This window comes from Oncorhynchus kisutch, linkage group LG19 (genome assembly GCF_002021735.2).
Source record: "Oncorhynchus kisutch isolate 150728-3 linkage group LG19, Okis_V2, whole genome shotgun sequence".
Lineage (NCBI taxonomy): Eukaryota > Metazoa > Chordata > Actinopteri > Salmoniformes > Salmonidae > Oncorhynchus > Oncorhynchus kisutch.
Window position 1 is genome coordinate 34,717,686 of NC_034192.2, and position 27,505 is coordinate 34,745,190.

At 42.5% G+C, this 27,505-nt stretch overlaps 1 protein-coding gene across 5 annotated transcripts; it reads left to right on the forward strand.

Moving 5' to 3' along the window:
- The first annotated feature begins 11,662 nt into the window (after nt 1–11,662).
- LOC109864739 (ras-related protein Rab-6A-like) lies at nt 11,663–27,309 on the forward strand. 5 transcript variants are annotated; one of them, XR_002251488.2, is made up of 9 exons: nt 11,941–12,214; nt 20,072–20,130; nt 20,381–20,434; nt 20,817–20,922; nt 22,157–22,268; nt 22,803–22,896; nt 23,245–23,338; nt 24,530–24,596; nt 25,515–27,309. XR_002251488.2 is itself a non-coding variant. In XM_020452652.2 (8 exons), exons 1-8 carry the CDS (start codon nt 12,136–12,138, stop codon nt 25,577–25,579), a joined length of 636 nt encoding a protein of 211 aa, XP_020308241.1. In that variant the 5' UTR covers nt 11,663–12,135; the 3' UTR covers nt 25,580–27,309. The 5 variants fall into 5 exon arrangements, 4 of the variants coding, with proteins under 4 accessions (XP_020308241.1, XP_020308237.1, XP_020308240.1 ...); XM_020452652.2 differs by lacking the exons at nt 20,817–20,922; nt 22,803–22,896 and adding an exon at nt 21,565–21,670 and having other exon boundaries at nt 11,663–12,214; XM_020452648.2 differs by lacking the exon at nt 23,245–23,338 and having other exon boundaries at nt 11,741–12,214.
- Nucleotides 27,310–27,505: the final 196 nt, after the last annotated feature.

Consider the following 27,505-nt stretch of genomic DNA (forward strand, 5'->3'; position numbering starts at 1 on the left):
CTTCCTGTGTCAAGTCTTCATGTGTATCTGCTCACTGTATTCTTCTGTTGGTTCACTGCTTCTTTCCTCTGATTAGCAATGCCCCACAGCCATCAGTCTCTCCAAACCTTTCAAAGCAATAAGCTCTTGGATTTTGTCAACCTTAAAATCACCAAAGACTGATAAAGATAAACCAACATTCAACCATACCCCAAAATAATTATGAAGACCGCATGGCTCAAACAAATGACCGCTGCAGCAACACCACACAGCCAATACACGCAGAGGACATTCAGGTACAAACTGAAACCAGGTACAAACAGGACTGGGGTGCTTTAAATCTTTTACATGCTCCCTGCTAATTAGGGTCCCCTGGGAAACATGATTGCAAATGATGGTTACTACAGTGTCACACATGGCTAATGCAGTCACGTAGGCCCACAGCCTAATAATTTAGAACATTTAAACCATCACATGACATTTTAAAACCTATTGCTTGCAACAAAGAAAATTGTAAGCCTACAATCATGTGGCCCCTACACTTTCTTTTGAAAAATAGCGCCATCACCTGTCCATTACACACACAGAAATAAGAGGTATTGTTCCCTAAGGTACAAAAATATCAAAATACACAATGTGCCTTCAGAGGTACATGATCTCACATACCGTTTGGTACCTTTTAGGGTGCATGTGCAGATAATCTAGTATAATGGTACTTTTTGTACCCAATATTTTGAGTACAAAAGTAAAATCATACTTTCAATGTACAGGTACAAACATATTTTGTGTACCCACAACTCTTGATGGTACCGATCTGTACCTTTTGCTTATCAGAAAAGCAATGTATTGAAGGTACAATGGTACATTTTTGCCACCTAAACTGAACAGCTTTGTCACTGGGGTGGTACTCTAAATTTGGACCATAATCATATTTCCCAGCATGCTCTACTGCAGGTAGACTTTAAAAAATAGTTTTTAATATCTGTTTTGCATGTACATTGATTGATCAATCGTATGCTACACAAAGATAAATAACATCAATTAGTTCGATTTTTTTTGCACCAATGAAATGTCTGTTCCAGTTTTTAAATAGCTTATGTAGTCTCACAATGTTTCTAACCCTGGCAGTCATTCTAAATGCAGGTTGTGGGTGAACTGTTGGATAGCTTAACTCTGGCTGGATTCCGATAGGAATTACACATCACTTTGCAAGCCAGCATAATGTGTTTTGCAGGTAAAGTTGAATAAGCCAGCATAATGTGTTTTGCAGGTAAAGTTGAATAAACCAGCATAATGTGTTTTGCAGGTAAAGTTGAAAATTCACGTAACTTTCCCAGGTGTTCCAGAAAGCCTGCTTGGAAAATAAGGAGGAAATCCAGAATCCTTCAACCAGGATTTCTAGGAATTTGGGAAAAGTTACTGGAATTTTGCAACACCACTTGCAGGCATGGTGTGACCTGTAAATCATGAGGTTCAGGCCACTGTATTAGGGTAAAATTAGGCCTTCTGAGATGTGTAATGTATTGTCATAAAGAGTTTCATTTTAATGATAACATACGCCTAGGAACTCACTTGGTGAAGGCCACAGAACTGAACATTTATGAATTCAACAACCATGTCTCTGTCACTAACAAATACAGTCATGGGTGGTAACTCTACAATTCATTCGAAAAGGCAAGGCACACTGGGAAATTATACTGGAGGCGTGGTTTAGTTGGGCCGTGGTTTTCAGTTAGTTATTTTTGGCCACCCAAGAGTAGAAGTGTTGTACCAGTTTAAGTGATCTATGTCAGAGGTACCTTTTTGCTACTTTCAATTAACAAATGGTTTTGTCACTGTGGTGGTTCCCAATAATGTCAAAATGTACTTTTTCTAAAAGCACACTTTGAATGTGTGGGGTATACCGTATGTAAGAAAGATACTATCTGAGGTATGAATCAGATACGGGAGTGATGGTTACATGCTCCATTTCCTAGAAATCTTGAGATGGAATCGGTTAGGGAAAGCTCAGAAATCGAACCAGACGAAAATGAGCATGAAGATACCAGTGTTTTCAGGTGTGATGAAGACTTCCGAGCTGCACCCCAATTTACAGGATAATGCCTCAGAGGACTCTGGCCCTGTGGGTATAAGATTATTGGACAAATGGCATCTTTTGGCAGACACATATGTGGAGCCGGGTACTGTTAACGCAGTCAAACTATCCAGAAGTGGACTGGTGTTGATTTTCTGTCTGTCCGAGTCACATGCCTTGGGACTGTCTCGCTTTCCTCTCTGGAGCAGAGCGCCACTGAAAGGACTGATAACTGGAGTGGAGTTGAGTTTCGAGGTGTATCAACTGAAGAGGATCTCGCTGTTTGGTGCGAAGCAGACCGGTGGCGAGCCCGAGACTTAGGAAACCCTGTCTGTCTTTTTAAAATTTTATGCAGAGTTTTTGCCTGATAATGTCATGTAAAGTATGTCAGTTATCCAGTGAGAGATTTTTTATTCCAAGCCCACCCACTATGGTGTTCTAGGTGTCAAGTGCATGGTCATGTTGCAGCAGTGTGTAGGTGGGAGATTCTGAGACGTTAGAAGTGTGCAGGAGGGCATGGGACAAAGGAGTGTGTAGTTTTGTTGGAAAAAGCTGTGTGATAATTGTGGGGATGTCCATGTTGCTGGGGGATCAGACGTGTCAGGTGCAACAGAGACAGGTTGAGGTTGCCAGGGTTTGAGCAGAGCAGAATGTGTCATATGCTGAAACAGGAAGAAAAGTAGGGGATGATGGGCAAAGGGTGAGAGAGCCTGAGAGGGTCCCCTGTGAGTTAAGTTAAGTAGTAAGTGACCTGAATAGTTTGTGTTTTAGTAAGGTTGGTTTCTTGGCGTTTATTGCTATGTTTACTAATTGTACTGCTCAGATGGAACGGAAATCTTAGAGGATTAATTTGATAGTAGCACCAGCAGGTATGTTTTTGGGTGTGAGAGATTTTAGTGCTTTTAGGGGTTTTGAGAGAAGGGGTTCCATCCTCACAGGTTGTATTGCGCTTTTACAATAAGGCGTGGGAGGAAGGGAAACTGCCTGACAGTTTGAAGCAGGCTGTAGTGGTGCCAATATGGAAACCAGGGAAATTCCCTACTAATCCTTCCATCAGGCTATAGGCTGATAGAACTGACATCTCATGTATGTAAACTTATGAAAAGGATGATAACATAAAGGCTGACTTGCTTCCTGGAGAGCAGAGGCCTAATGTCACCAGATCAAAGCGGGTTCAGGAAAGGCAGGGGAACAATGAACCCTGTACTGGGCCTTGAGTCAGTCGTATGGAAGGCACAGGGAAATAAGGAGGTGGTGGTAGACATTTTCTCCACTATAGAGAAGGCATTTGATACTATATGGAAGAAGGCTTACTTATCGAACTGAATATCATGGGGGTAGGAGGAACAGAATTTTATTTTGGGGCGATTAATACAAGTAAGCGTGGGGAGCTCTATGTCAGAATGTTGTGAGGTAGATAATGGTACCCCCCGGGGAAGTGTCATTAGTTCTTTGTTGTTCTCCATTATGATTGACAATGTATTATCCCATGTGAGACCACATATTGGTAGGTTATTGTTTGCCGATGATGGGGCGCTGTGAAAGAGAATAATAAATATTCCCCATACAGCTGGGAGAGTTCAAGAAGCGATCAGTGAAGTGGAGCAGTGGTCCCTCGTGTGGGGCTTCAAGTTCTCCGTTGAGAAAACACAGACTGTGTTTTTTACTAGGAGGAAGGTTGGCAAGGAAATATGCCTGAAGATGTATAGAAGGAATCTGGAGAGGGTGGGAGTTTTCAGGTTCCTGGGGGTCTGGTTTAACACATGGGCGGAGCATATTAACAGAGTAGTTGTCAAAGGAAAGAAATATTGAATGTGATGCGTTGCCTTTCAGGAATGGTGTGGGTGGGGGCAGATAGAATGGAGTTTAAAATTCTATATATGGTGCTGTAAAGGTCATCACTGGACTATGAAAGTGTAGCATATGGATCAGCAGCTCAGACATCTTTGAAAAAAGCTACAGTAGATTTAATCCAGGTTCAAGCCCCAAGAATATGTTGTGGAGCTGTCAGGACCTCCCCGGTGGCAGCGCTGCAGATAGAGTTGGGAGAGAAGCCATTAAAGTTGAGAAGACAACAACTAACATGACATATTGGGTAAATCTTCAAAGACATAGGGTTACACATCCAACAAAAAAAGAGCTCCTAGAGTGCTGGGAACATGAACGAAATCTGAATCCTGAAAAAGTTTTGGGTGGATAGGTAATGGCAGGACGAGAGAAATAGGGCTGTTTGGGAAGGAGTTCAGCCCCTCTGTGGTTCTTCCTGCTACACCACCTTGGTTGCTCCCTCAGACAATGATAGACCTAGGGTTGCTTGAGATGGTAAGAGCTGGTGAGGAAGAAGTACATCCAGTTAATATTGCAAGTGAACATTAAGAACACAGTACAATGCTTTCTTGAATATATTCACAGATGGATCTAAAGACCCTAAAACAGGGAGGACAGGTGCCGCGTTTAGTGTTCCTGAGTTTAAGGTAGCAGGGACAAAAAAGGCAACGTATAATTTACTCTATCTGTTTACACAATGGAGTACCTGGCCACATTCTTGGCTGCAGAGTGATTGAAGGAGGTGAGGCCAGACAGGGTAGTCATCTTCTCTGACTCCTTAAATTAATTTGTGTCTCGGAGCAGACAAGATGTATTGCATGAGATTTTGCTGTGCTTGTATAGGGTGAGACAGATAGGGGGATTTGTGATTTTCCTCTGGGTATCAGCTCATGTGGGAGTAGAGGGTAATGAGGAGGTGGATGTTATCGCCAAGCAGGCTCTCAAACATCCTAATGTTGAAATGGAATTGTCAATCAGTAAAGCAGAAGCCAAGGGGTTGATCATAACAGTGGTTAAAAACAAATGGCAAGAGTTGTGGAACAAGGAGGGAAAGGGAAGACAACTGAATACTGTAGGAAAAGTGGGGGCAAGGAGGTCCTCAGGTCGAGAGAGAAGGGAGGAAAGTGTAATCACAAGGCTGAGACATGGACACACAAGGCTCAACAGTACATTGAAATTGGTAGGAAATCAGACTGGGAGATGTGATCATTGTCAGGAGGAGATGGAGACAGTGGAAGCAATGTGGGAGAGAAAGGGAGAGATCGTTATCAAATGTATGGAGTAATGTTGTTGAAGAACCGAGCTAAAATGAACTGCTGAGAAAATCTTCAGGGAATGTAGTATTTAATTATGTATTTAATTTCTTAGGGAGACGAGAATAATGGGTAGGATTTTGACATTCCCTGTCTCTGGTTCACACTCCAGTCCAGTTGGTGGCGGTAATGGACTTTAAAGTTGGTTGCCAACCACCAAATCAAATCAAATCAAATTTAATTTGTCACATACACATGGTTAGCAGATGTTAATGCGAGTGTAGCGAAATGCTTGTGCTTCTAGTTCCGACAATGCAGTAATAACGAACAAGTAATCTAACTAACAATTCCAGAAAAACTACTGTCTTATACACAGTGTAAGGGGATAAGGAATATGTACATAAGGATATATGATTGAGTGATGGTACAGAGCAGCATAGGCAAGATACAGTAGATGATATCGAGTACAGTATAACATATGAGATGAGTATGTAAACAAAGTGGCATAGTTAAAGTGGCTAGTGATACATGTATTACATAAGGATGCAGTCGATGATATAGAGTACAGTATATACGTATGCATATGAGATGAATAATGTAGGGTAAGTAACATTATATAAGGTAGCATTGTTTAAAGTGGCTAGTGATATATTTACATCATTTCCCATCAATTCCCATTATTAAAGTGGCTGGAGTAGAGTCAGTGGCATTGACAGTGTGTTGGCAGTAGCCACTCAATGTTAGTGGTGGCTGTTTAACAGTCTGATGGCCTTGAGATAGAAGCTGTTTTTCAGTCTCTCGGTCCCAGCTTTGATGCACCTGTACTGACCTCGCCTTCTGGATGACAGCGGGGTGAACAGGCAGTGGCTTGGGTGGTTGATGTCCTTGATGATCTTTATGGCCTTCCTGTAGCATCGGGTGGTGTAGGTGTCCTGGAGGGCAGGTAGTTTGCCCCCGGTGATGCGTTGTGCAGACCTCACTACCCTCTGGAGAGCCTTACGGTTGAGGGCGGTGCAGTTGCCATACCAGGCGGTGATACAGCCCGCCAGGATGCTCTCGATTGTGCATCTGTAGAAGTTTGTGAGTGCTTTTGGTGACAAGCCGAATTTCTTCAGCCTCCTGAGGTTGAAGAGGCGCTGCTGCGCCTTCTTCACGATGCTGTCTGTGTGAGTGGACCAATTCAGTTTGTCTGTGATGTGTATGCCAAGGAACTTAAAACTTGCTACCCTCTCCACTACTGTTCCATCGATGTGGATAGGGGGGTGTTCCCTCTGCTGTTTCCTGAAGTCCACAATCATCTCCTTAGTTTTGTTGACGTTGAGTGTGAGGTTATTTTCCTGACACCACACTCCGAGGGCCCTCACCTCCTCCCTGTAGGCCGTCTCGTCGTTGTTGGTAATCAAGCCTACCACTGTTGTGTCGTCCGCAAACTTGATGATTGAGTTGGAGGCGTGCGTGGCCACGCAGTCGTGGGTAAACAGGGAGTACAGGAGAGGGCTCAGATCGCACCCTTGTGGGGCCCCAGTGTTGAGGATCAGAGGGGTGGAGATGTTGTTGCCTACCCTCACCACCTGGGGGCGGCCCGTCAGGAAGTCCAGTACCCAGTTGCACAGGGCGGGGTCGAGACCCAGGGTCTCGAGCTTGATGACGAGCTTGGAGGGTACTATGGTGTTGAATGCCGAGCTGTAGTCGATGAACAGCATTCTCACATAGGTATTCCTCTTGTCCAGATGGGTTAGGGCAGTGTGCAGTGTGGTTGAGATTGCATCGTCTGTGGACCTATTTGGGCGGTAAGCAAATTGGAGTGGGTCTAGGGTGTCAGGTAGGGTGGAGGTGATATGGTCCTTGACTAGTCTCTCAAAGCACTTCATGATGACGGATGTGAGTGCTACGGGGCGGTAGTCGTTTAGCTCAGTTACCTTAGCTTTCTTGGGAACAGGAACAATGGTGGCCCTCTTGAAGCATGTGGGAACAGCAGACTGGTATAGGGATTGATTGAATATGTCCGTAAACACACCGGCCAGCTGGTCTGCGCATGCTCTGAGGGCGCGGCTGGGGATGCCGTCTGGGCCTGCAGCCTTGCGAGGGTTAACACGTTTAAATGTCTTACTCACCTCGGCTGCAGTGAAGGAGAGACCACATGTTTTCGTTGCAGGCCGTGTCAGTGGCACAGTATTGTCCTCAAAGCGGGCAAAAAAGTTATTTAGTCTGCCTGGGAGCAAGACATCCTGGTCCGTGACTGGGCTGGATTTCTTCCTGTAGTCCGTGATTGACTGTAGACCCTGCCACATGCCTCTTGTGTCTGAGCCGTTGAATTGAGATTCTACTTTGTCTCTGTACTGGCGCTTAGCTTGTTTGATAGCCTTGCGGAGGGAATAGCTGCACTGTTTGTATTCGGTCATGTTACCAGACACCTTGCCCTGATTAAAAGCAGTGGTTCGCGCTTTCAGTTTCACACGAATGCTGCCATCAATCCACGGTTTCTGGTTAGGGAATGTTTTAATCGTTGCTATGGGAACGACATCTTCAACGCACGTTCTAATGAACTCGCACACCGAATCAGCGTATTCGTCAATGTTGTTATCTGACGCAATACGAAACATCTCCCAGTCCACGTGATGGAAGCAGTCTTGGAGTGTGGAGTCAGCTTGGTCGGACCAGCGTTGGACAGACCTCAGCGTGGGAGCCTCTTGTTTTAGTTTCTGTCTGTAGGCAGGGATCAACAAAATGGAGTCGTGGTCAGCTTTTCCGAAAGGGGGGCGGGGCAGGGCCTTATATGCGTCGCGGAAGTTAGAGTAACAATGATCCAAGGTCTTTCCACCCCTGGTTGTGCAATCGATATGCTGATAAAATTTAGGGAGTCTTGTTTTCAGATTAGCCTTGTTAAAATCCCCAGCTACAATGAATGCAGCCTCCGGATAAATTGTTTCCAGTTTGCAGAGAGTTAAATAAAGTTTGTTCAGAGCCATCGATGTGTCTGCTTGGGGGGGGATATATACGGCTGTGATTATAATCGAAGAGAATTCTCTTGGCAGATAATGCGGTCTACATTTGATTGTGAGGAATTCTAAATCAGGTGAACAGAAGGATTTGAGTTCCTGTATGTTTCTTTCATCACACCATGTCACGTTGGCCATAAGGCATACGCCCCCACCCCTCTTCTTACCAGAAAGATGTTTGTTTCTGTCGGCGCGATGCGTGGAGAAACCCGTTGGCTGCACCACTTCGGATAGCGTCTCTCCGGTGAGCCACGTTTCCGTGAAGCAAAGAACGTTACAGTCTCTGATGTCCCTCTGGAATGCTACCCTTGCTCGGATTTCATCAACCTTGTTGTCAAGAGACTGGACATTGGCAAGAAGAATGCTAGGGAGTGGTGCACGGTGTGCCCGTCTCCGGAGTCTGACCAGAAGACCGCCTCGTTTCCCTCTCTTTCGGAGTCGTTTTTTTGGGTCGCTGCAAAATCCACATAATAATAAGAAGAAGGTTTTAATGCAAAAATAACAATGGCTGCTGAAGAAGGTGGTTGTAATTCACCAATAACATTAGATGCCGATCTGGAAAGGAAGAGGCAACTGCGATGACACGAAGGCGTAACAATGGTGCTAACTACAGACCTACGTCTCCTGAATACAAGCCAAGTAAAATTACTTATAAATCTACTTTATCGCTTGAGCATCTTGAGGATGTTGGATCCCATCGGTCTGATGGCTGTCTTGAGAATCATGAGATGGAGTCAGGCGGCAGTAATGATTACTCTGAAATTGAGCCTAACCAGGATGAAGACCTACATTACCTGTGGCGACAGGTATGGTGGTAGAGATTTCCAATGTCCTCCCTGAGAATTCTACCAGAGATGATTTTGAATAGGTAGGAATGAGGTTTTTGAAAAAAGTGGATCCATGCATTTTGGCTGACCAATATGTTGTTTCAAGTTTGGTAAAGGAATAACTGGGAACTGTTACATCCGCCAAAGTTTTGCGAAGAGGAATTGTTTCGATTTTTTGTGTATCCTCCACCCAGAGGCAGCAGGCGCTTCATGTCACATGTCTCGGGCTTGGCCTGTGTCATGCCTTGCTCTCCGGAGCTGGGCGCCGCTCAAAGGCGTGATCAGTGGCGTTAAGTGTAGAGGTGGATAAGATGAGAGAGCATATTTCTGGTGTTTGTAGCGCACACCGTTTGGTGAGACGAGGACCTGGTGGAAATGGTGAAATGGATGTTACCCTGTCTGTCTTGTTGAGCTTTGATATGGAGTTCTACCTCTATAAGGTCAGGCTTGGGTATCTGTGACCCGTTTCAAGAAGCTAGGCATATGTCACGTCACTACTTCCCAGGAGAGGCATTTGAACTTATTCGCTTTATTTCATGTGCCTTAATAAAATGTGTATGCCATCTGTAAATACAAATAAAATTGTTAAATTACAAGCCTAGTTGGTTTAGCCACGGACAAAGACAGGAACCATCCCCATTAACCATGATAGGCTGAGATAATGGATGGGCTGGACATGCCGAGAGATGATTTCGGATTGGTCTGCCATGTAGCACGTTTCTGTCTATGACATGAGCTGGTCAGTATGTGTAGATAATCCTTGCTACAGCAACTTTTTTGAAAGATATAACATTAGCCATGGAGAGCTGCAAAAGTGTTGCTTCTGCTCTCAACAATATTGCTTCCCTGAATTTAGCAGGTGCTATCAACAAATATCAGTGGTAAAAAGTTGTGATGGACTACTTCCTGCACACGGTCATTGTGAAACGCAGTGACTTGACATAACAAAGGACCAAACAAGCTGTAGCTAGCTACAAACCAAATAGAAAAGACACGCTGCTGTGAATCATTCATCCATGTATATGGGTAAGAGTCGAGCTACGTTTTCTGATATTATATACTTCTAATTTGGTCAGAAAGTCATTTTAATTTCAAGTTAAAGTTTACTGTTAGCTAGCTAGTGAATGTTAGCTTGCTGGCTTGCTAGCTAACATGACATGTATGATCTGTGTAGTAATATTATTAGCATCTCAGAAATCCATTTGCATTTCTAGTTATAGCCTGTTAGCTAGCTAGCTAATGTTGAACCTAGTTGGTTAGCTTTAGCTACCTGCAGATCTATAATCCAGCATTTCATGCAAGGTGGCTAGCTATGACAATCCGTTTGTACTGTAGCTATGGGTTGGAATTATGGTTCATTGTCTATCTTGCTAAACAAAAGTGTTACGTTCCCCAGTTTCTGTGTTGTGGGTTTGTGTATATGCATGTGTATATTTCAGGAAATTACTTCCTGGATTCCCCCAAGCAGCTGATTGGTCGGCCCCATTGCAGATTGGCGCTCTGATCCCGCCCTCTCGTTAGGGAATACAGTTGTCTGCAATTACAAACTCCTTCTGCAGCTGGATAAAAGCCAGTGTTCCTTTGTTAGAAAACAGAGCTTCTTGGATGTCCTGTGTTTGTTGTTGCGCAGAGACAGTTTTGTTGGAAATATTTTGTTGCTGCTACTTCTGAGGTATGTGTGTGCCAATAGGACTCTGTGTTTTTGATTTATAGAACTTGTTCGCTTTACCTTTGTATAATTCTGTTTTCATTTTTTTCCCAGGGGGAAGGGGAAGGCACTTTGGGAGTGCTTAGGCAAGAGGCCTGCGGGCATACATATACCCGTAGTATGTACTGTCTATGCACACTAGGTAAGACCTGGGCAGACCACCCCCTTTATTTTGGTTAGCGCGCCAGGTGGCGTTAAGGTTAGGTGGGGAGGCAGGTAAGCTAGGAGAGAGGACTCTAACTTTTACTTTCTTTGCTTTGGTTTCATCCAGCCCTTTCCCCTCACAATTACTGTGTTAAGGAAATAAATTCCCAGTAAACTGTAATATTCTGGCTCTGTCATCCTTACCCACACCTACAATCACATACCTCTTTCACTCTACGGGGAGTTGAGTATAGCAGGGTGTTGCATTCCCTCCAAGAGGCGTGCGTAACAAAAGACTCCACTTCGACAGAAGTTGAATAGGTGAAGACAAAGCGCTCTCCAGTATGTGTACCAAAACATTCAACAGCTATTTTCTCAGAAGTGGGATTACAAGTTTATCAACTTTCAAAGCAGAATTACTTTCCCATTGTTCCTCAACTACAGTGTATGATATACCATTTTTGTAGCTCTGAGTCTCTACTTTTATCCAATGTAAAAACAAATTTTCACATTTTGATACATAAGACCGACTTGAGGTAGTCGGTCACATATTTGGTGAGGGCATTTGTTCCGAACCCGCTACAATGCTTTAGGTGCCATGGGGATGCCCATGCAGCTGGGGATCTGAAGTGCCCTTTACAAAAAAGGCAGGTTGAGATTGCCATAGTTTAAGTGGGGAAAAATGTTTCATATGCTGAGGCAGTAAGGAGAGTAGAGGATAACCAAAGAATGACGGTTTTGACTGGGAGCCCCCCGTGAGTAGGCCTGAAGAGACAGATTGAGAGGACGAGTTTCAGTAAGGTTGGATTTCTTGTGTTTTATAGCCATAGTGGTCAACTGCACTGTGTTGACGGAGCGGAAGTCACAGCTAGGTAAGGTAGTTGCAGCACCAGAGAAATAGTTGGGTGTGAGAGATTTTAGTGCAGAAGATCTATAGGGAGTTTGAGGGAGCGTGTCCCATCCTCCCTGGTCAACAGCCTGGTGTACAATCGTTTAGGGCCAAAGTAGTGGGTTTTGGGGATAGTGTATAGGTAAGGTGCAGGGCTAGTTGGTGGTGCAATTTAAAAAATATCTCCTTGAACTTTTTTTCTTTTTTTTACCAGAATGTGCAAGCCACAATCCGACTTGCGAAAAGCAGCAATAAGCAGCACAGCGTCTAGTCTCCCGGAAATTCCCACGAAGAAGAACATTGGCTAAACTCCATCGAAGAAGAGTGGGTGTCTCGCTTTCTCTACGGTCTCTGGCTTTACTACCCTGCTACTCTTTCCTATCGAGACAACATAGAAAACAAGCCATATAGCTAGCTGTTTATCTTTTGATAAAGATGTCAACCACGACCGGCGGCGGAGAGTTTGGCAACCCCCTGCGGAAATTTAAGCTCGTATTCTTAGGCGAGCAAAGTGGTAAGTGGAGGAGTATTTAGGGCATGTTATGTGGTTATTTGTTTTGGTGAGTACTGCCAGCTGGCATTAGCCTAACAGAACCGTAGCTAGTCAGGCCGAGGCAGAACGATGAGGCTTTAAACAACTCAGACGATGCCTCGTTAGGTTAGCTAGCTAGAAGGTATAATTTAGCCAATGACTATAACACGTAAAGGGAACTTGCTAGCTTTCCAATTTAATCAGGAAAATGTGTTGCTTGAGATGTTGCCCAAGAAGATACCTACGTATTTAGCTAGCTAGCCAAGTCATGCATACCCTGTAACTAAGTTGTCTAGCTACACTACTAGAACGTTACTGAATTGTCGGTGTCATTCACTAACGTTTTTTGAAGTTACACTTCTGCTGGGTACTTAGACTTATTTAGCCAACTAGTTACGTTAATGTTTTATGTTTACTTGCCAGCTACTGTAGCTTCAGCTTGTGTAGAGTCATATAGCTAACTTTAACAGTTAGGTACTGTTAGCTAGCTAACGTTAACATTGCTAAGCCACGTCTGTCAGCAGAGGGGAGCCTAGTAACGCGTTAGCTTGGGTGGAAACGCACTGGGCCGCTTACAAACAAGACATGAGGCATATTATTTCCGCAGATAAATCTTAATTTAGATTTGCATAGACTCAAAACTGTTGATTTTCCAGTCCATTTTAGCGTGCTAGCTGTTTCCTCCATTCGTGGCTCCACCCTTGCCAGCTCAGCGCCGTGGGTTCAGTAGTCTATCGATTCGTTTTTAGATATGTTATCATACAAATAAACAATATGACCGCTTAACGCATGGTCACTGTCAGTATATTCAATTGTTTAATAGCTAAATGCTCATAATAAAGCAACTCTGCATAGGCTACGTTTACTATTCCTCCCAAATTGCAGTTCCACAGATGCTCATGCATAATTTAGCAAGTTGACAATTATATGGTAACTGCATAATTTAGCATTTGACAATTATATGGTACAGAATAATGCAGAGACTCAGATTTTTCACTTTATTGTATGCTAAACAAATAACAATGATTGTAAATTCAACAAACCATACGTCTGTATGCACAATGACGCCTTAGCACTTTCCACTGAAAATTAAGGGTCAGGCGCAGAGACCTCTGACTGCCGATAAAGTTAGGTACTTAGAACCTCTGCCCAGAGTGTCGGCAGTTCACTCTTTGTTGTTCACATAGAACAGTTTTACCAAAGATGGGCAAAAACTGCTTCTCTAATAGAAATCTCGATCACACTTGTAGATGTCATGGCGACACTGGCTAGCTGCGCAGAAATAGGTCATCGGGTCTAAGGTCGTCTCGTGCCTAAATGCTCTTGTGCAGTACGTCAAATTAAAGACGCTCCTTGGATGTAGTTTTTGACGAAAATGTGTAATTTTCACGAGATTGAAGTAATGACATGTTCAACTACTTAAGACATTGGCTCAAATCTAGGTTGTGCCTTTAGGTTTCGAGGAATTTGACTTCTCTAACCCCAAACCCCGGCCTGATCTCGTTCGTAAGCGTTCCCGTAAATCTCGCGATGTTGCGCCTCTGGGTTTAGAAAAGCTGCGGTTTTACCTCCGTGTTGTTGAAATACTCCAGGCCACAAAGTGGCAGTAGTTTGTTTTGGCTTGTGCCTGCTGTAGCTAATGTAAGTTAACTAGCCAGCTGTGCTAATGTTATTGCTATTTGGCTAACTAGAATTTGTAGTAAGCCATTGTTGATACTCCAGTCATCTAGTTGTAGCCATCTGGTTAGTAACTAGCAACATTATAATTAAATAAAAATTGATTTGTTTTTTAATGAAGCAGCTGCCTGTTAGCTGGCAAGAGTCTGAGTAGATGGGTTGCTATGTTTTAGGGCAGTTGTCAACCTTTTCTGATTCAAGATCAGTTTGAGTCAAAAAGCAAGCAGAGCATCTACTGCTCGGATTTTAAAAATATGAGTAAAAAAATGTAAGACTATGCAACAGTAACCTAAATAAAGACAGTTCTTTCGGAATGAGGTTTGTGTTAAGTGATATTTCAAGTCACTTCAACCACTGAGGTGTGTGGTAATTCCCTGACTATGCACAGTCTTGCTTATAATACACATCCCAACATTAGTGAATATTTTTTACTATTTGCTATGCTTGGCCTGCCAATGTTGTTCTTCTCAGACCTTATTATATTTCATAACTCTGGCTTTCATAAAAACATTTGATCAGTTGTATCACTTCCGAGGCACAACTCCGCATAAATGGAAATAATTTGCAAATAATTAGTTTTTTTATTTTACTGGACTGATGGTACCTGCATCTGGTCAGTCGGGAGAGGGGAAGTAAGCAGCAGCAGCAGAGGGTCTGCCTCTCACGGTCCCTGCTCTCTCCCTCCCTCCGATAAGACTGACCAGAGAGAGGGAAGTCTTCCACCTAATGGTGACACTCGAGTAGCATTGCATTATTTCTGCCTCATGCACAAATCCATGTTGTTTCTATGACCAGAGTAAGTGAAATAATCCTTGATATTAAAATAAACATGATGAGCTGCTAATAATAAAATGCAGGCCTATCGATACACTTGGCTACTAATTAATTGCAGATGCAGTGCTGGTTGTAGTGCGAGTGGAAGTAGGGAGAAGCCGTTTTGTAAATGTTTGCTGTATTCTTTGACAGTCTCTCAATGGTCATGGTTTTAAAATTAATGAAATCTCACATAGGCTAGTATGAAACGTTGCTGTGGGGTCGTGGATGCTTTAGGCATGGTGATTTGAGCTATCTGATTGGCCAGCGCAGTAGATGCCCTTTAATTTAGCTCTCCCAGTCCCCCGGGTAGTCAGTTTATCCCTTCAGACAAATGAAAAGGTTAAAATTGGGAACACTCCCGGCCTGGCGCACAGGGCTTCTGAATCAAGTGCACCTAGCACCAACAGTGCCAGACAATAAAAAACAAATAAGCATGCAAGGCCTTATCGTTGGCTTTTCTACTGAAATGTTTGTTGATCGACTAGGTTGGTGACCACTGTTGTACTCTTTCATTCAAGGTTTATAAAAATGTTTATTCAATAGAGAATTACATCAGAAAAACAATAGCCCATACCCATGTCTTTACCATATACGGTTCAGATGTTACAGATGATTTACTCTGATAATTTAGCATGATTAGCATGAATAGATTGTCATCGCGGCCATGGTCAAAAATAAGTTCTACGCTGCTCAGTAAAACTGTCACGCTCCGCGAGCAGAACGGAGCTAACTTCCAACATCATCTGAGCTAGCTAGTGGCTGCAGGTTAGTGTGATAACATGGGCTTTTTCTAAATGAAATCCGCAGACTACAAAACTAAATTGGCCATATATACTGAACTAAAATATAAATGCAAAATGCAACAATTTCAAAGATTTTACTGAGTTACAGTTAATATACATTTATTAGGCCCTAATCTATAGATTTCACATGACTGGGAATACAGATATGCATCTGTCACAGATACTTTTTTTTTTTTTTAAGGTAGGGGCATGGATCAGAAAACCGGTCAGTATCGGGTGTGACCACCATTTGCCTCATGCAGTGTGACATCTCCTTTTGCATAGATTTGATTGTGGCTTGTGGAATATTGTCCCACTCCTGTTCAATGGCGGTGCGAAGTTGTTGGATATTGGCGGGAACTGGAACACGCTTCCAGGAATTGTGTACAAATCCTTGCGACATGGGGCCATGCATTATCACGCTGAAACATGAGGCGATGGTGGCGGGTGAATGGTACGACAATGGGTCTCGGTATCTCTGTGCATTCAAATTGCCATTGATAAAATGCAATTGTGTTGGTTGTCCGTAGCTTATGCCTGCCCATTCCATAACCCCACCACCACTTTGGGGCACTCTGTTCACAATGTTGACATCAGCAAACCGCTCGTCCATACGACGCCATACACGTGGTCTGTGGTTGTGAGGCCGGTTGGATGTACTGCCAAATTCTCTAAAACAACGTTGGTGGTGGCTTATGGTAGAGAAATTAACATTAAAATTCACTGGCAACAGCTCTGGTAGGACATTCCTGCACTCAGCATGCCATTTGCGCACTCCCTCAACTTGAGGCGCTGTGTGAAAAAACGGCCCATTTTAGAGTGGCCTTTAATTGTCCCCGGCACAATGTGTACCTGTAAGGATCATGCTGTTTAATCAGCTTCTTGATATGACAAACCTGTCAGGTGTATGGGTTATCTTGGCAAAGGAAAAATGCTCACTAACAGGGATGTTAACTAATTTTGTGCACAACATTTTTGAGAAATAAGCTTTTTGTGCATATGGAAGATTTCTGGGATATTTTATTTCAGCTCATGAAACTGGGGAACAACACTCTACATGTTGTGTTTTATATTTTTCTTCAGTGTATGTATTTATAAAGCTAACAGACTGCTTTCAGGGAGGGTAGACATTGAAATTTAATCTATTGCAGTTTTCATGGTGTATTTTGGAATATTTCCCTTTAAATCGCCATTGATACGGCCTCTCAATTTAGATTGATCACCAATGAAAGCCAAGAATCTGGAGATGAAAATGACAAGGGTATGAAGTTGATTTTGATTGGTCCAAAGCATGGAAATGCCTCCCAACACCGACAATGGAAGAGATACATCCAAGAGCTGTGCGGTCTAAACTTTATTCGGTCACCTCAATCTAGTTGATCAATATTGTTAAGTACAAGCATATTAAGGTTATATTGTAGAGAATAATCTAATGAATAACTGTAGGGGATTTATGATTAGTGCGAAGTAGGGCTGACCCCATTTAGTCGATTGTTTTAGTATAGCGGTCGCAAATATATATGTCATTCCTTATGAGACACCTGTCTCATTTGCACCTGTCTCAGTGGACAGTCTAAGAAGAATGGGAGTGTGGCTCTCCAGATGACACTCCCTCCCGTGGATTGGTGCGCATTCATTGTTTCATAACTTCATTGTGTGAATTGTTTGCCCTTTGACTGTTTATCAATACCCCATTACATGTATCACCTGTAGTACATTTACCATTAGTCCCTATCAAACCAACAATGCAGATTAGAAATAATTTACAGTAATTTCTGTTAATGCATTCAATATATTATTAGTCTTATTGTTCTCATTGTCGGAGTGGACAAGTTGTTTGCAAGGCTCAATCTATGCTACACTGAGAAACAAGTGTTTTATTTAATTTCATTTTTTCATTGTCTTTTGTTTGGAGAGTTCCTGTCAATGTTGAGTAAAGCTGTGCACCTGATTACGCATAAGTTGCCCTAGGCTACCTGGTCTATGTGCAAATATGCCCATTTGAGGATGTCTGCAAGTATTTCTGATCATCTTAACTCACTACCACTAAAGCTATGGAGCTTCTCAAAGTAATCTTTTCTTCACCTCAAACAGAAAAACGGAGCTCACCCAAAAAAGAACATGGAATACAAATAATTGAACAGATAATTTACCAACAGTTGTTCAAAAAATAACTTTCAGTTTGTTTAATCGCTCAGCATTACTACTAGGCTTTGTTTGATTTGATATTTTCCTTGATTACTCACATCCTATCTCTGCAACTAGTGGAGAAGGTACAAGGTCCCTCCTCTCTGACCACCTTCTCCAATGGGTTTTTGAGGAAGGATTAATTAAGAGCCTAGCAGTCACCTGTCAACTAGCTCACGTGCTACACAATCACCCCTCTGCTACACTCACTGACCTCTTTCTCTGCATCAACCTCAGCAGCCAGCAGTGTTGCCAACTTAGTGACTTTGTTCCTATATTTAGCAAGTATTCAGACCCCTTGAGTGAAACATTTTCAAAACATTGACTTGCGACAAATCTAGCGACTTTTTCTGGTGTTATTGGAGACTTTTGGAGAGACTGATGTGAAAGCACTATAGTTCTTACTCTTCTCAATGAGCAGCTGTTGCTGCCATGGGCCCCACCCCTGTCCCAAAGCACTCACAGGCAGCTCAGTCCTCGCGCTGCAGTCAGAGCAAATGTTCACCCCTTCCTTGTCCAGACTGCAAATGAATCGCGCATGCGGGAAGAAACCACTGGCCGATCCAGCCCTGGCTTACATTCAGGGCGGGATGTAAATGTAAAATGTTCTTTGTCTAAAATAAATCACTGCACAAAAATAAATCACTGCATTTGACTCACACAGCCTCAGTCACTTACTCACCTTGTCCACTGTGTGTGTGTCTCTGTGACAAAAGCTAAACATCTAGCTGGCTAGCTCATCATGTATCAGTTTAAACTGTACACAAAAAAATACAGAAAGGAGTTTGAATCAAACCCTGAATTCAAAGGCTGGTTGAAGCTGTTTATTGGAGGTGCTACACGGGCATACTGCCTGTATTGTAAGGCTAATTCCTACGCCAAACTTTGATGTAAAAAAACACATGACAACTAAAAAACATACTCAAAACGCAAAGCCTTATAACAGTTCCACCCAAAACAAGCTGCCATTTATGGTAAAAAGTGGCATTAGCTATCACTGAACACTGTTCAATGCTGGCATGTTAACAACCCTACAGGCAAGCTTCAATGCCATACAACTCTCCTTCTGTGGCCTCCAATTGCTCTTAAATGCATGCTCTTCAACCGATCGCTACCTGCACCTACCCGCCTGTCCAACATCACTACTCTGGACGGCTCTGACTTAGAATACGTGGACAACTACAAATACTTAGGTGTCTGGTTAGACTGTAAACTCTCCTTCCAGACCCATATCAAACATCTCCAATCCAAAGTTAAATCTAGAATTGGCTTCCTATTTCGCAACAAAGCATCCTTCACTCATGCTGCCAAACATACCCTTGTAAAACTGACCGTCCTACCAATCCTCTACTTTGGCGACGTCATTTACAAAATAGACTGCATCCAATTTGTTGAGTTGGAGGCTATCACAGTGCAATCCGTTTTGTCACCAAAGCCCCATATACTACCCACCATTGCGACCTTTACCCTCTCGTTGGCTGGCCCTCGCTTCATACTCGTCGCCAAACCCACTGGCTCCATGTAATCTACAAGACCCTGCTAGGTAAAGTCCCCCCTTATCTCAGCTCGCTAGTCACCATAGCATCTCTCACCTGTAGCACACGCTCCAGCAGGTATATCTCTCTAGTCACCCCCAAAACCAATTCTTTCTTTGGCCGCCTCTCCTTCCAGTTCTCTGCTGCCAATGACTGGAACGAACTACAAAAATCTCTGAAACTGGAAACACTTATCTCCCTCACTAGGTTTAAGCACCAACTGTCAGAGCAGCTCACAGATTACTGCACCTGTACATAGCCCACCTATAATTTAGCCCAAACAACTACCTCTTTCCCTACTGTATTTAATTAATTAATTTTGCTCCTTTGCACCCCATTTTTATTTCTACTTTGCACATTCTTCCATTGCAAATCTATATTGTATTTACTTTGCCACCATGGCCTTTTTTTGCCTTTACCTCCCTTATCTCACCTCATTTGCTCACATCGTATATCGACTTGTTTATACTGTGTTGTTGACTGTTTTACTCCATGTGAAACTCTGTGTCGTTTTATCTGTCGAACTGCTTTGCTTTATCTTGGCCAGGTCGCAATTGTAAATGAGAACTTGTTCTCAACTTGCCTACCTGGTTAAATAAAGGTAAAATAAATATTTAAAAAAAAAAAGTAAACATGTTTTTGTAAAAAAAAAAAAACGAAATTGTCATAAGTCGTCATTGTGCGTAGTTGTATGGTTTATTTAACTTTGCAATCATTGGTTTTTGTTTGGCGTACATTTTTTTATGTGAAAAATCAGTCTCTATCATTCTGTTACTGTGGAATTGCCTAAATGTCAAAATGTAAACTAAATGCTCTCTGCTCTGCATGTCTTGTCTTTACAGTGGGGAAGACATCACTTATCACCAGGTTTATGTATGACAGCTTTGACAATACCTATCAGGTACATTACCTCATCTCAAGTACAGTACTGGTTATTTATTGCATGTAAACTAATGCCTAATACTATTCTAAGCTCTTTTGGTTCTTTTGCTTGGGGGTAATGTTCTGTTTTTCTAACCTGATAGTAGCTTGCATAAAATCTGCTACAAAGCTGAAAAAGAATAAGGACACAAGGCCATCCCTTTTCTGCTTTTTGTTGAATGTAGTATGGTCATGTGATGTTTGAGAATATTTTTTTGTTTGTCTTGCAGGCTACAATTGGCATAGACTTTTTATCGAAAACGATGTACCTGGAAGATCGTACGGTAAGTACCACCTTTGTTTCTATGTCATTGCATCACTTGGAGCCTTTCATTTGAAACCATTTCACGTGTCCCTTGAGTTTGTGCCCATGCATAAACATTGTATATCCCTCTACATGCCACTGTCAAAAATGGGCTTAGGTAGTCAGCTTTTTATCTCATCCCAACTAGACTGCTTGTTTAGTATGGACGTTGAGGAACTATAATTTGCAGTTTAATTATAATTTTTCATGTAGCCAATCAAGTTTTCTTTCCTGCCATGATTCTGTTTTTAGTTCCATCATCATTATACGTTTTTTTTCCCTCTGTCCACCCCTCCCCTCCATCCACATGGCTGGGTTTCGAACTGTGTCCGCTCCTCGGTTTGTTGCGCGGTTGGCCACAGATTCGTCTCCAGCTGTGGGATACGGCCGGGCAGGAGCGGTTCCGCAGCCTCATCCCCAGCTACATCAGAGACTCAGCCGCTGCTGTGGTGGTTTATGACATAGCAAGTAGGTATCAAGTCCCTGCCCTTCTCTCAGTGGATGGAAGGGGAGAACAGGGCAAACAGTATTTCCACAGCTTGGCAACGTCACTGGACTGTAGCAATGAGTTGAACCAGACTTGCTTGTGGTCAGTGATGAACCAGATCAGGAAATAGGTTATTGGCGCTTCAGGGCTTCCTTTCCCTGCAACTTCTATGCTACTCTAAAGTGAGTAGATGACTTTTAGTGCAATGTTTCCTCTATGTTTTTCCCAATAGGTGCAAATAGGCCTATAGAGGGGTATGATGGAACTCAAGCTCAGTACATCCAGTGGTGCTTGTGGAAATGTTGTCCCTAAAGGGGCTTTTCTAAGGAATAGGGAGAAGGCTAGCAGAGGTTACCAGCAATGTTTGGTTGACTTTAATTGCACCGAAAGCATTGATTTGGAACATTTGCCATCCGTAATAGGTCACTAAAAAGGATCAACATTGGGAACAGGTCATCTGCTAGCTGCATGGGGAAAGCTTTTCCTATTCCAAGATGCATGATCATTTTTCACCTCTGCTGCCTTGCTGTTCTCTTGCAACTCTTTTTATGTCAATCCTCTTCTTCATTTTCCCCTTTCCGTCTGTCCCGTTTCTCCTCCTCCTCCTCCATCCCAATCCCCAGGTCCGGCTTCAGCTCTGGGACACTGCTGGACAGGAGCGTTTCCGTAGCCTCATTCCCAGCTACATCCGCGACTCCACCATTGCTGTGGTGGTTTATGACATCACCAGTGAGTCAGAGCCTCCTGGCCTAGTTAGAGCTGTGCCCTCATCACTGTAGGGGTTGTGGGCCACTGGGACATTACATTGGGAAGGAGGTTGTCATCTTCTATAACACAGTAGAAAATCACAACAGCTTTCAGTGTATGAGTAGTGTTAACTATTATTGGAGGCTGTCAGTGTCACTATACCTTGTAGGGACTTTAATGATGCAACTTCATGGGGATTAGGGAGTATTCCCTTGTATTAACAGTGGCGTGGGGACTAATTCCTTTCTGTGCTTAAACTTAACTTACTGTTTACTTTTGCTTACTAACACCTGGCTACTCTACTGAAATCAACTGTACTTCCAATGAAGAGCAACGACTGTTCTGATTTGCAAATGTGTCTAACTTTATTAATAAACCTTTCACTGCAGAGTTCATACCTCACACGATATTTAAAGTGGTCATGCTCATTTTGTATACATTTCAAGTTGCTCATTTTCTTCCCCTCAGATCTCAATTCATTCCAGCAAACCTCAAAGTGGATTGATGACGTCAGAACAGAGAGAGGAAGTGATGTTATTATCATGCTTGTGGGAAACAAAACAGACTTGGCTGATAAAAGGTACATTGTGTGTGTGGCGAGCGTAGTTGGTGTGGTGGTAAACAGTAATGTGGTCCCTGAACTAAATGTCGACATATTTTGACAACCGTTGTATGTGTAAAGCCTTTGTCAAAGCCTGGTTCCTCCCTCGTCCCTTGAATGTATATACATTTTCATATGTTTTCTGATTTTGATCTGTTGAACTCCATGCTGGAGTTACTCCATTTCTGATATGTAACTTTCAAAATACAGAAATCATCCCTGTAATATGCATCATACAGGGATGATTTCTGTATTTTGAAAGTGACATCTTGAAACTTGAGTGCTGACAAGCAAAACTTTTTTGGACTACGTCAACAATTGACTAATGAAACAAATACCAAAATATAATTTTGGAGTGGAGTTTTCCTTTTTTGTTTTTGTCAAATTTTAAGTTTTATTTATTTATTTTGTTCCCTCTCCCCGGTGTTTCCCCATGTCACTTTGATTTGGTGTCCACTCCCAACCCACTGCCACCACCCTCCCCTCCTGTCCCTCCCCCTGGGACCATGGCAGACAAGTATCTGTTGAGGCTGCAGAGAGGAAAGCTCGTGAACTCAATGTGATGTACATAGAGACCAGTGCCAAGGCTGGCTATAACGTCAAACAGGTGGGTGTCCAGCTACCACCAGCAGGTGTACAAACAGCCTCCAGAACTGCTCATTATGCTCTGCCTGCCTTAGGAATAATAATTTGTGATGTACCACGTGGATTAGAGGTTTAATGTGGAACGAGTGATTGTACTGTTTGTGTCAAGCTGTTTGATCTTCTCAGCAAAGCTGCTTCCTCTCCTATCCCTTTGTTCCTCAGAGATGGGACCAAACTAACCTCTTTCTAACCAAAAACTGGAATCTCTGAGCTCGTTCTTTTTTTCCTCTCTCCATCTCTCCCTTCCCCCTCTGCCTGTCCTCTTTCATGTCTGTCTATCTCTCCGTCCTCTCGGCGGTGGCCTGAGCAGACAGATCACCACGGAAGAGGGCGAGCAGAGAGCTAAGGAACTGAATGTCATGTTCATTGAAACCAGCGCAAAGACTGGCTACAATGTCAAACAGGTAGAGCTTCTGTTCACTCAGGATAGTCCAGCCCAGTCTGCCTTCCTAGTGTCAGCTGCCTCTTTCACAACTTATAGTTTTCCATCCTACCTCTCTTCACCTGGCTCCTCAAGACTTGTCCACCTAGTCCTTTCTACATTGTGACTCCCCTCAGTGCTCAAGTCATGTTGTCAATCCTGTCCACTGCTTTAGAACGCTTCAGCATCAGTTTTACTGCACTGTCTAGCTCCATGTTGTTGTTGGGTCTTTCTCTTATTTTGCCTTGTTTCACAAAATGTCTGCTTCTCACTGTTTGGCATGGAATCATGGACATTTTATGGGCATAAAATATGAACAATTACATGGCAACTTGTGACAAGTTAACAAGAAAATGTTAAATATTCTGTAGGGGCATTTTCTTGCATTGTTTTTAGTGTTATCGAGACATCTTCCAAGATTTTAATGTGTAATAACCATATCAGTTTTGTCCAATGCATGTAGCCCTATGTACAAATATATGTTGTATGTTTATTTTAAATGGAAATAGAAATATTGACTTTGCAATAGATGTTACTATATACGCTCAGAATTCAAAACATTAAGAACACCTGCTCTTTCCATGACAGACTGACCAGGTGAAAAAGCTATTATCCCTTATTGATGTCACTTGTTAAATCCACTTCAATCAATGTAGGTGAAGGGGAGGAGAGTTTTTAAAGAAAGGATTTGTAAGCCTTGAGACAAATGAGACATGGATTGTGTGTGTGCCATTCAGAGGGTGAATGGGCAAGACAAAATATTTGAGTGCCTTTGAACAGGTGGTGGTAGTAGTAGGTGCCAGGTCCACTGGTTTGTGTCAAGAACAATGCTGCTGGGTTTTTCACACTCAGCAATTTCCTGTGTGTATCAAGAATGGTCCACCACCCAAGGGACATCCAACCAACTTAACACAACTGTAGGAAGCATTAGAATCAACATGGGCCAGCATCCCTGTGGAACGCTTTCAACACCTTGTAAAGTCCATGCCCTGAAGATTGGAGGCTGTTCTGAGGGTGAAATGGGGGGTGGGTGGGTGCAACTCAATATTAGGAAGGTGTTCCTAATGTTTGGTGTACTGTAGTTCGTCACTGTTATGTGGCCAACTTTACGTTATTGATGCGCTGTGTGGTATGGCTGTTTTTATCCACGGGTTATTTTCTTGTGGTTCCTCAGCTGTTTCGCCGTGTTGCTGCAGCCCTACCTGGGATGGATAGCACACCAGAGAAGAGCAAAGAGGACAGTATCCTTTCACAAGGGGGTTAGACCTGAGGCAGAATGATTTGGAGCAAGTTTGAGCTCAACATGTAAATTAACGCTCAAGAAATGCTTCAGTAGTTAAGTTTCTATCCAATTAACAGAATTTCATGCTCATGTTAAAACATCTGCATTAAAGAGGACGCACGTTAAAACGTTTTCCCACCAGAGATGTTTCCATCAAATGGACATGTTGCTGATCAAAGGCTGTGCGTGATGACGTTGTGCACATAAAAATGGTTTTGTCACACAAAATGTTGTGTTAAATAGTGAATGTGCCCACTGTGGTCTTGGCATGTGCTCTCTAGCCAACAGCTGGCAGATTCAGTTTGGGTATGGCTTACATGATGACATTATTATGGACAAAAGAGTAAGATTATTTTTGTCAAACGGCAGCCAAGCATCGATCATGTCACCAGAATAAGACGCTCAATATTTATTGGAAAGAGCATCAAGGTCATCACCTTGCACTTTCACCACCCTGTGAAGATCATCACTTGTTTCAGCTGTAGCCTAATAAACTGCATGCTTTCCCGATTCGTAGTGGGAGGACCACACAACATATCGTCACATGACTCCAAGTTTACTTCAATATGATGGTCATTTTATAAATATTTGCTCATAAAAGCGTTTCTACCGCCACTAATTTATTTGACATAGATCCCACCTTGCCTAGCGTAATTTGTTTTGTAGACATTTGGAAAGTTTTTTTTATAGAAACATTTGCTGTTTGTATCAGGCCTGTCATGCAATTTTTGTACTTAATTGCATAAAAAGGTTGGATGGAAACATAACATAGAACCAGGTTATCTATTGCATATGGATTTCATTTTGGTTAAATTTGTGGAATGTCATTTAAAAAAATATGAATAATATTTTATATTATTCCTTAACCATCTCTCAGTGATCGATATCAAACTGGAGAAGCCACCAGAGATGGCAGTGACGGAGAGCAGCTGCTCCTGCTAGTAAACACCCACCTGACCTTCCTCCACTCCACCAACAGCTTGTCTCTCAGTGGCCACTCTCCCCACCCATGGCTCACTGCCATCGACCTGAGAACCTCAACCAACCCCCCCCCCCCCCCCCCCCCTTCCGACTCAGTGACTTTTCAGAGTAACCGTGTGGATGTGCTATTACTCTGTATTTAACAGATATTAAACTATATTAAAGGTTAAAAGTCGAACACAGAATAGGTTGAAAGCTGAATATGTTCAGCTTTTCATCCAACTGCATGACATTATATAGGATTGCAGACTGATATAGCTAATTGCTCTCGGGTTATTGCGTTGTTGTGAAGTGATTATTGTTTGAGATTATTTAAGTGACTATTAAAGGGATACGGTCTCAGTCCCTTGGATCTTTGCTTTTATTTCCAATGGCGAGTCTGGAGGGGGTCAACTAATTCTAGCTCTGTGATAAACAAAGTTATTCACAAGGTTTTGATATATTTTGTTCTAAAAAGATTCCCCTCTAAACTATGAATATTATTTCCTCTCATTGTTGGCTCAAATCAAAGCTATTAATTTAGGCCTAATGGTTTATGGGACCATGAATAAGGGACATTATTATCAGGACATTTTCAAGGCATGAACAGCCAAAGAACTTCATTTAGGATTACTGTAGTAATCGACTGATGATTTCAATGGCAACTTTTTTTGTTACTTTGGCAGGTCTCCCAAAGAGGATGCTGCAGAAAGGATGTATAGCCAATCATTAAGAAAACAAGGATTTGCATTTTTAGAAAAGGGACATGATCCCAAATTCATTGTAGTGGAAAATACTAACCTAAATATATTGATATACACTTTGAAACGATAAAGCTGTCACAGCGACTTACATCAAATAGCCGCACACATGCTAACACATCTTGTGTCTGAGGAGAAGAGTTGTGTTAAAGTTCATATGTGAGCCTATGGAGTGAGCAGGTGTCAAAGCTTTTTACACACTAAATGGAAACATGCATTGGGCCCATACGATGTCTGCCTACTCACCCTCCAATTGATGTATATTGTTGTCTTGTTTTCGTCACACTTTTGCAGGAACGGCGTGCTCATCATGCAGGTTTCATAGATGGTTAAGAAAAAACGATGCCTTGCTTGTTTGTTCACCAACGTTTTGCACTGAATCAAGACCCAACATTGTAAAGATGGAGAGGCCTGCTGACAGTAGTTCTGTAGAGCAGGTAGCTAGAGTTGGTCCTCAGATACAGCTAACGCTTCCTAACACCCTTGCTGTGAAAATAAGTGCAGTGAAGTTAATCTTTAGCGCTATTGCCTGTTTACGACCGTTGGTTTTGTGTTTATTTATTTTGAAACACAAGCAACCGTAAAATTGCCTTGTATACTTAACCAAAATTAGTTGCTCCACCTCTGTCCTTTAACACGTTCTCACACACACACACACACAAACACATTGACACACACACCAACTAAACACAGCCCTAAATGTCCCACCACCACACCAATGCATTCGCTTAATTACGTCGAACCACCGTCTTTACCTTAACAGCTGTTCTATTATCCCTCACTGACTGAGTACTCAACTGAACTGTGTGCTATTCTGAAGTGTCTGTCCATTTGAAATATGTAGTGTTTAGCAACGTTTGTGTGAATAATGTACTATCTGCTGTATAAAAAAAGGAGCATTAAAGAACACCGAAAGGTATCACATGAAATAAAGAGATTTCACCAAAGGTGTTCCAAGTTTCATTCTTTTATGAATATTATTGATTTAGATTATTTGGATAGGCCTACTTTTACATGCACGTTATTTTCGAAATTGTCATTTGAAACTGTTCCTACTAATGAATAATGTCAGATTGTTGAGCAGCACGGTCTTGTTTCAAATACATATATATATATATATATTGATTTGTAATGTATATTTTCTCTT

Excerpts from the sequence above, each read along its gene's own strand:
- LOC109864739 (XM_020452652.2), top strand. The coding sequence starts at position 12,136 with ATGTCAACCACGACCGGCGGCGGAGAGTTTGGCAACCCCCTGCGGAAA. Across the intron at positions 23,339-24,529 it reads CTGGCTACAATGTCAAACAG|CTGTTTCGCCGTGTTGCTGC; the intron begins GTAGAGCTTCTG and ends GTGGTTCCTCAG. Across the intron at positions 24,597-25,514 it reads AGAGAAGAGCAAAGAGGACA|TGATCGATATCAAACTGGAG; the intron begins GTATCCTTTCAC and ends ACCATCTCTCAG.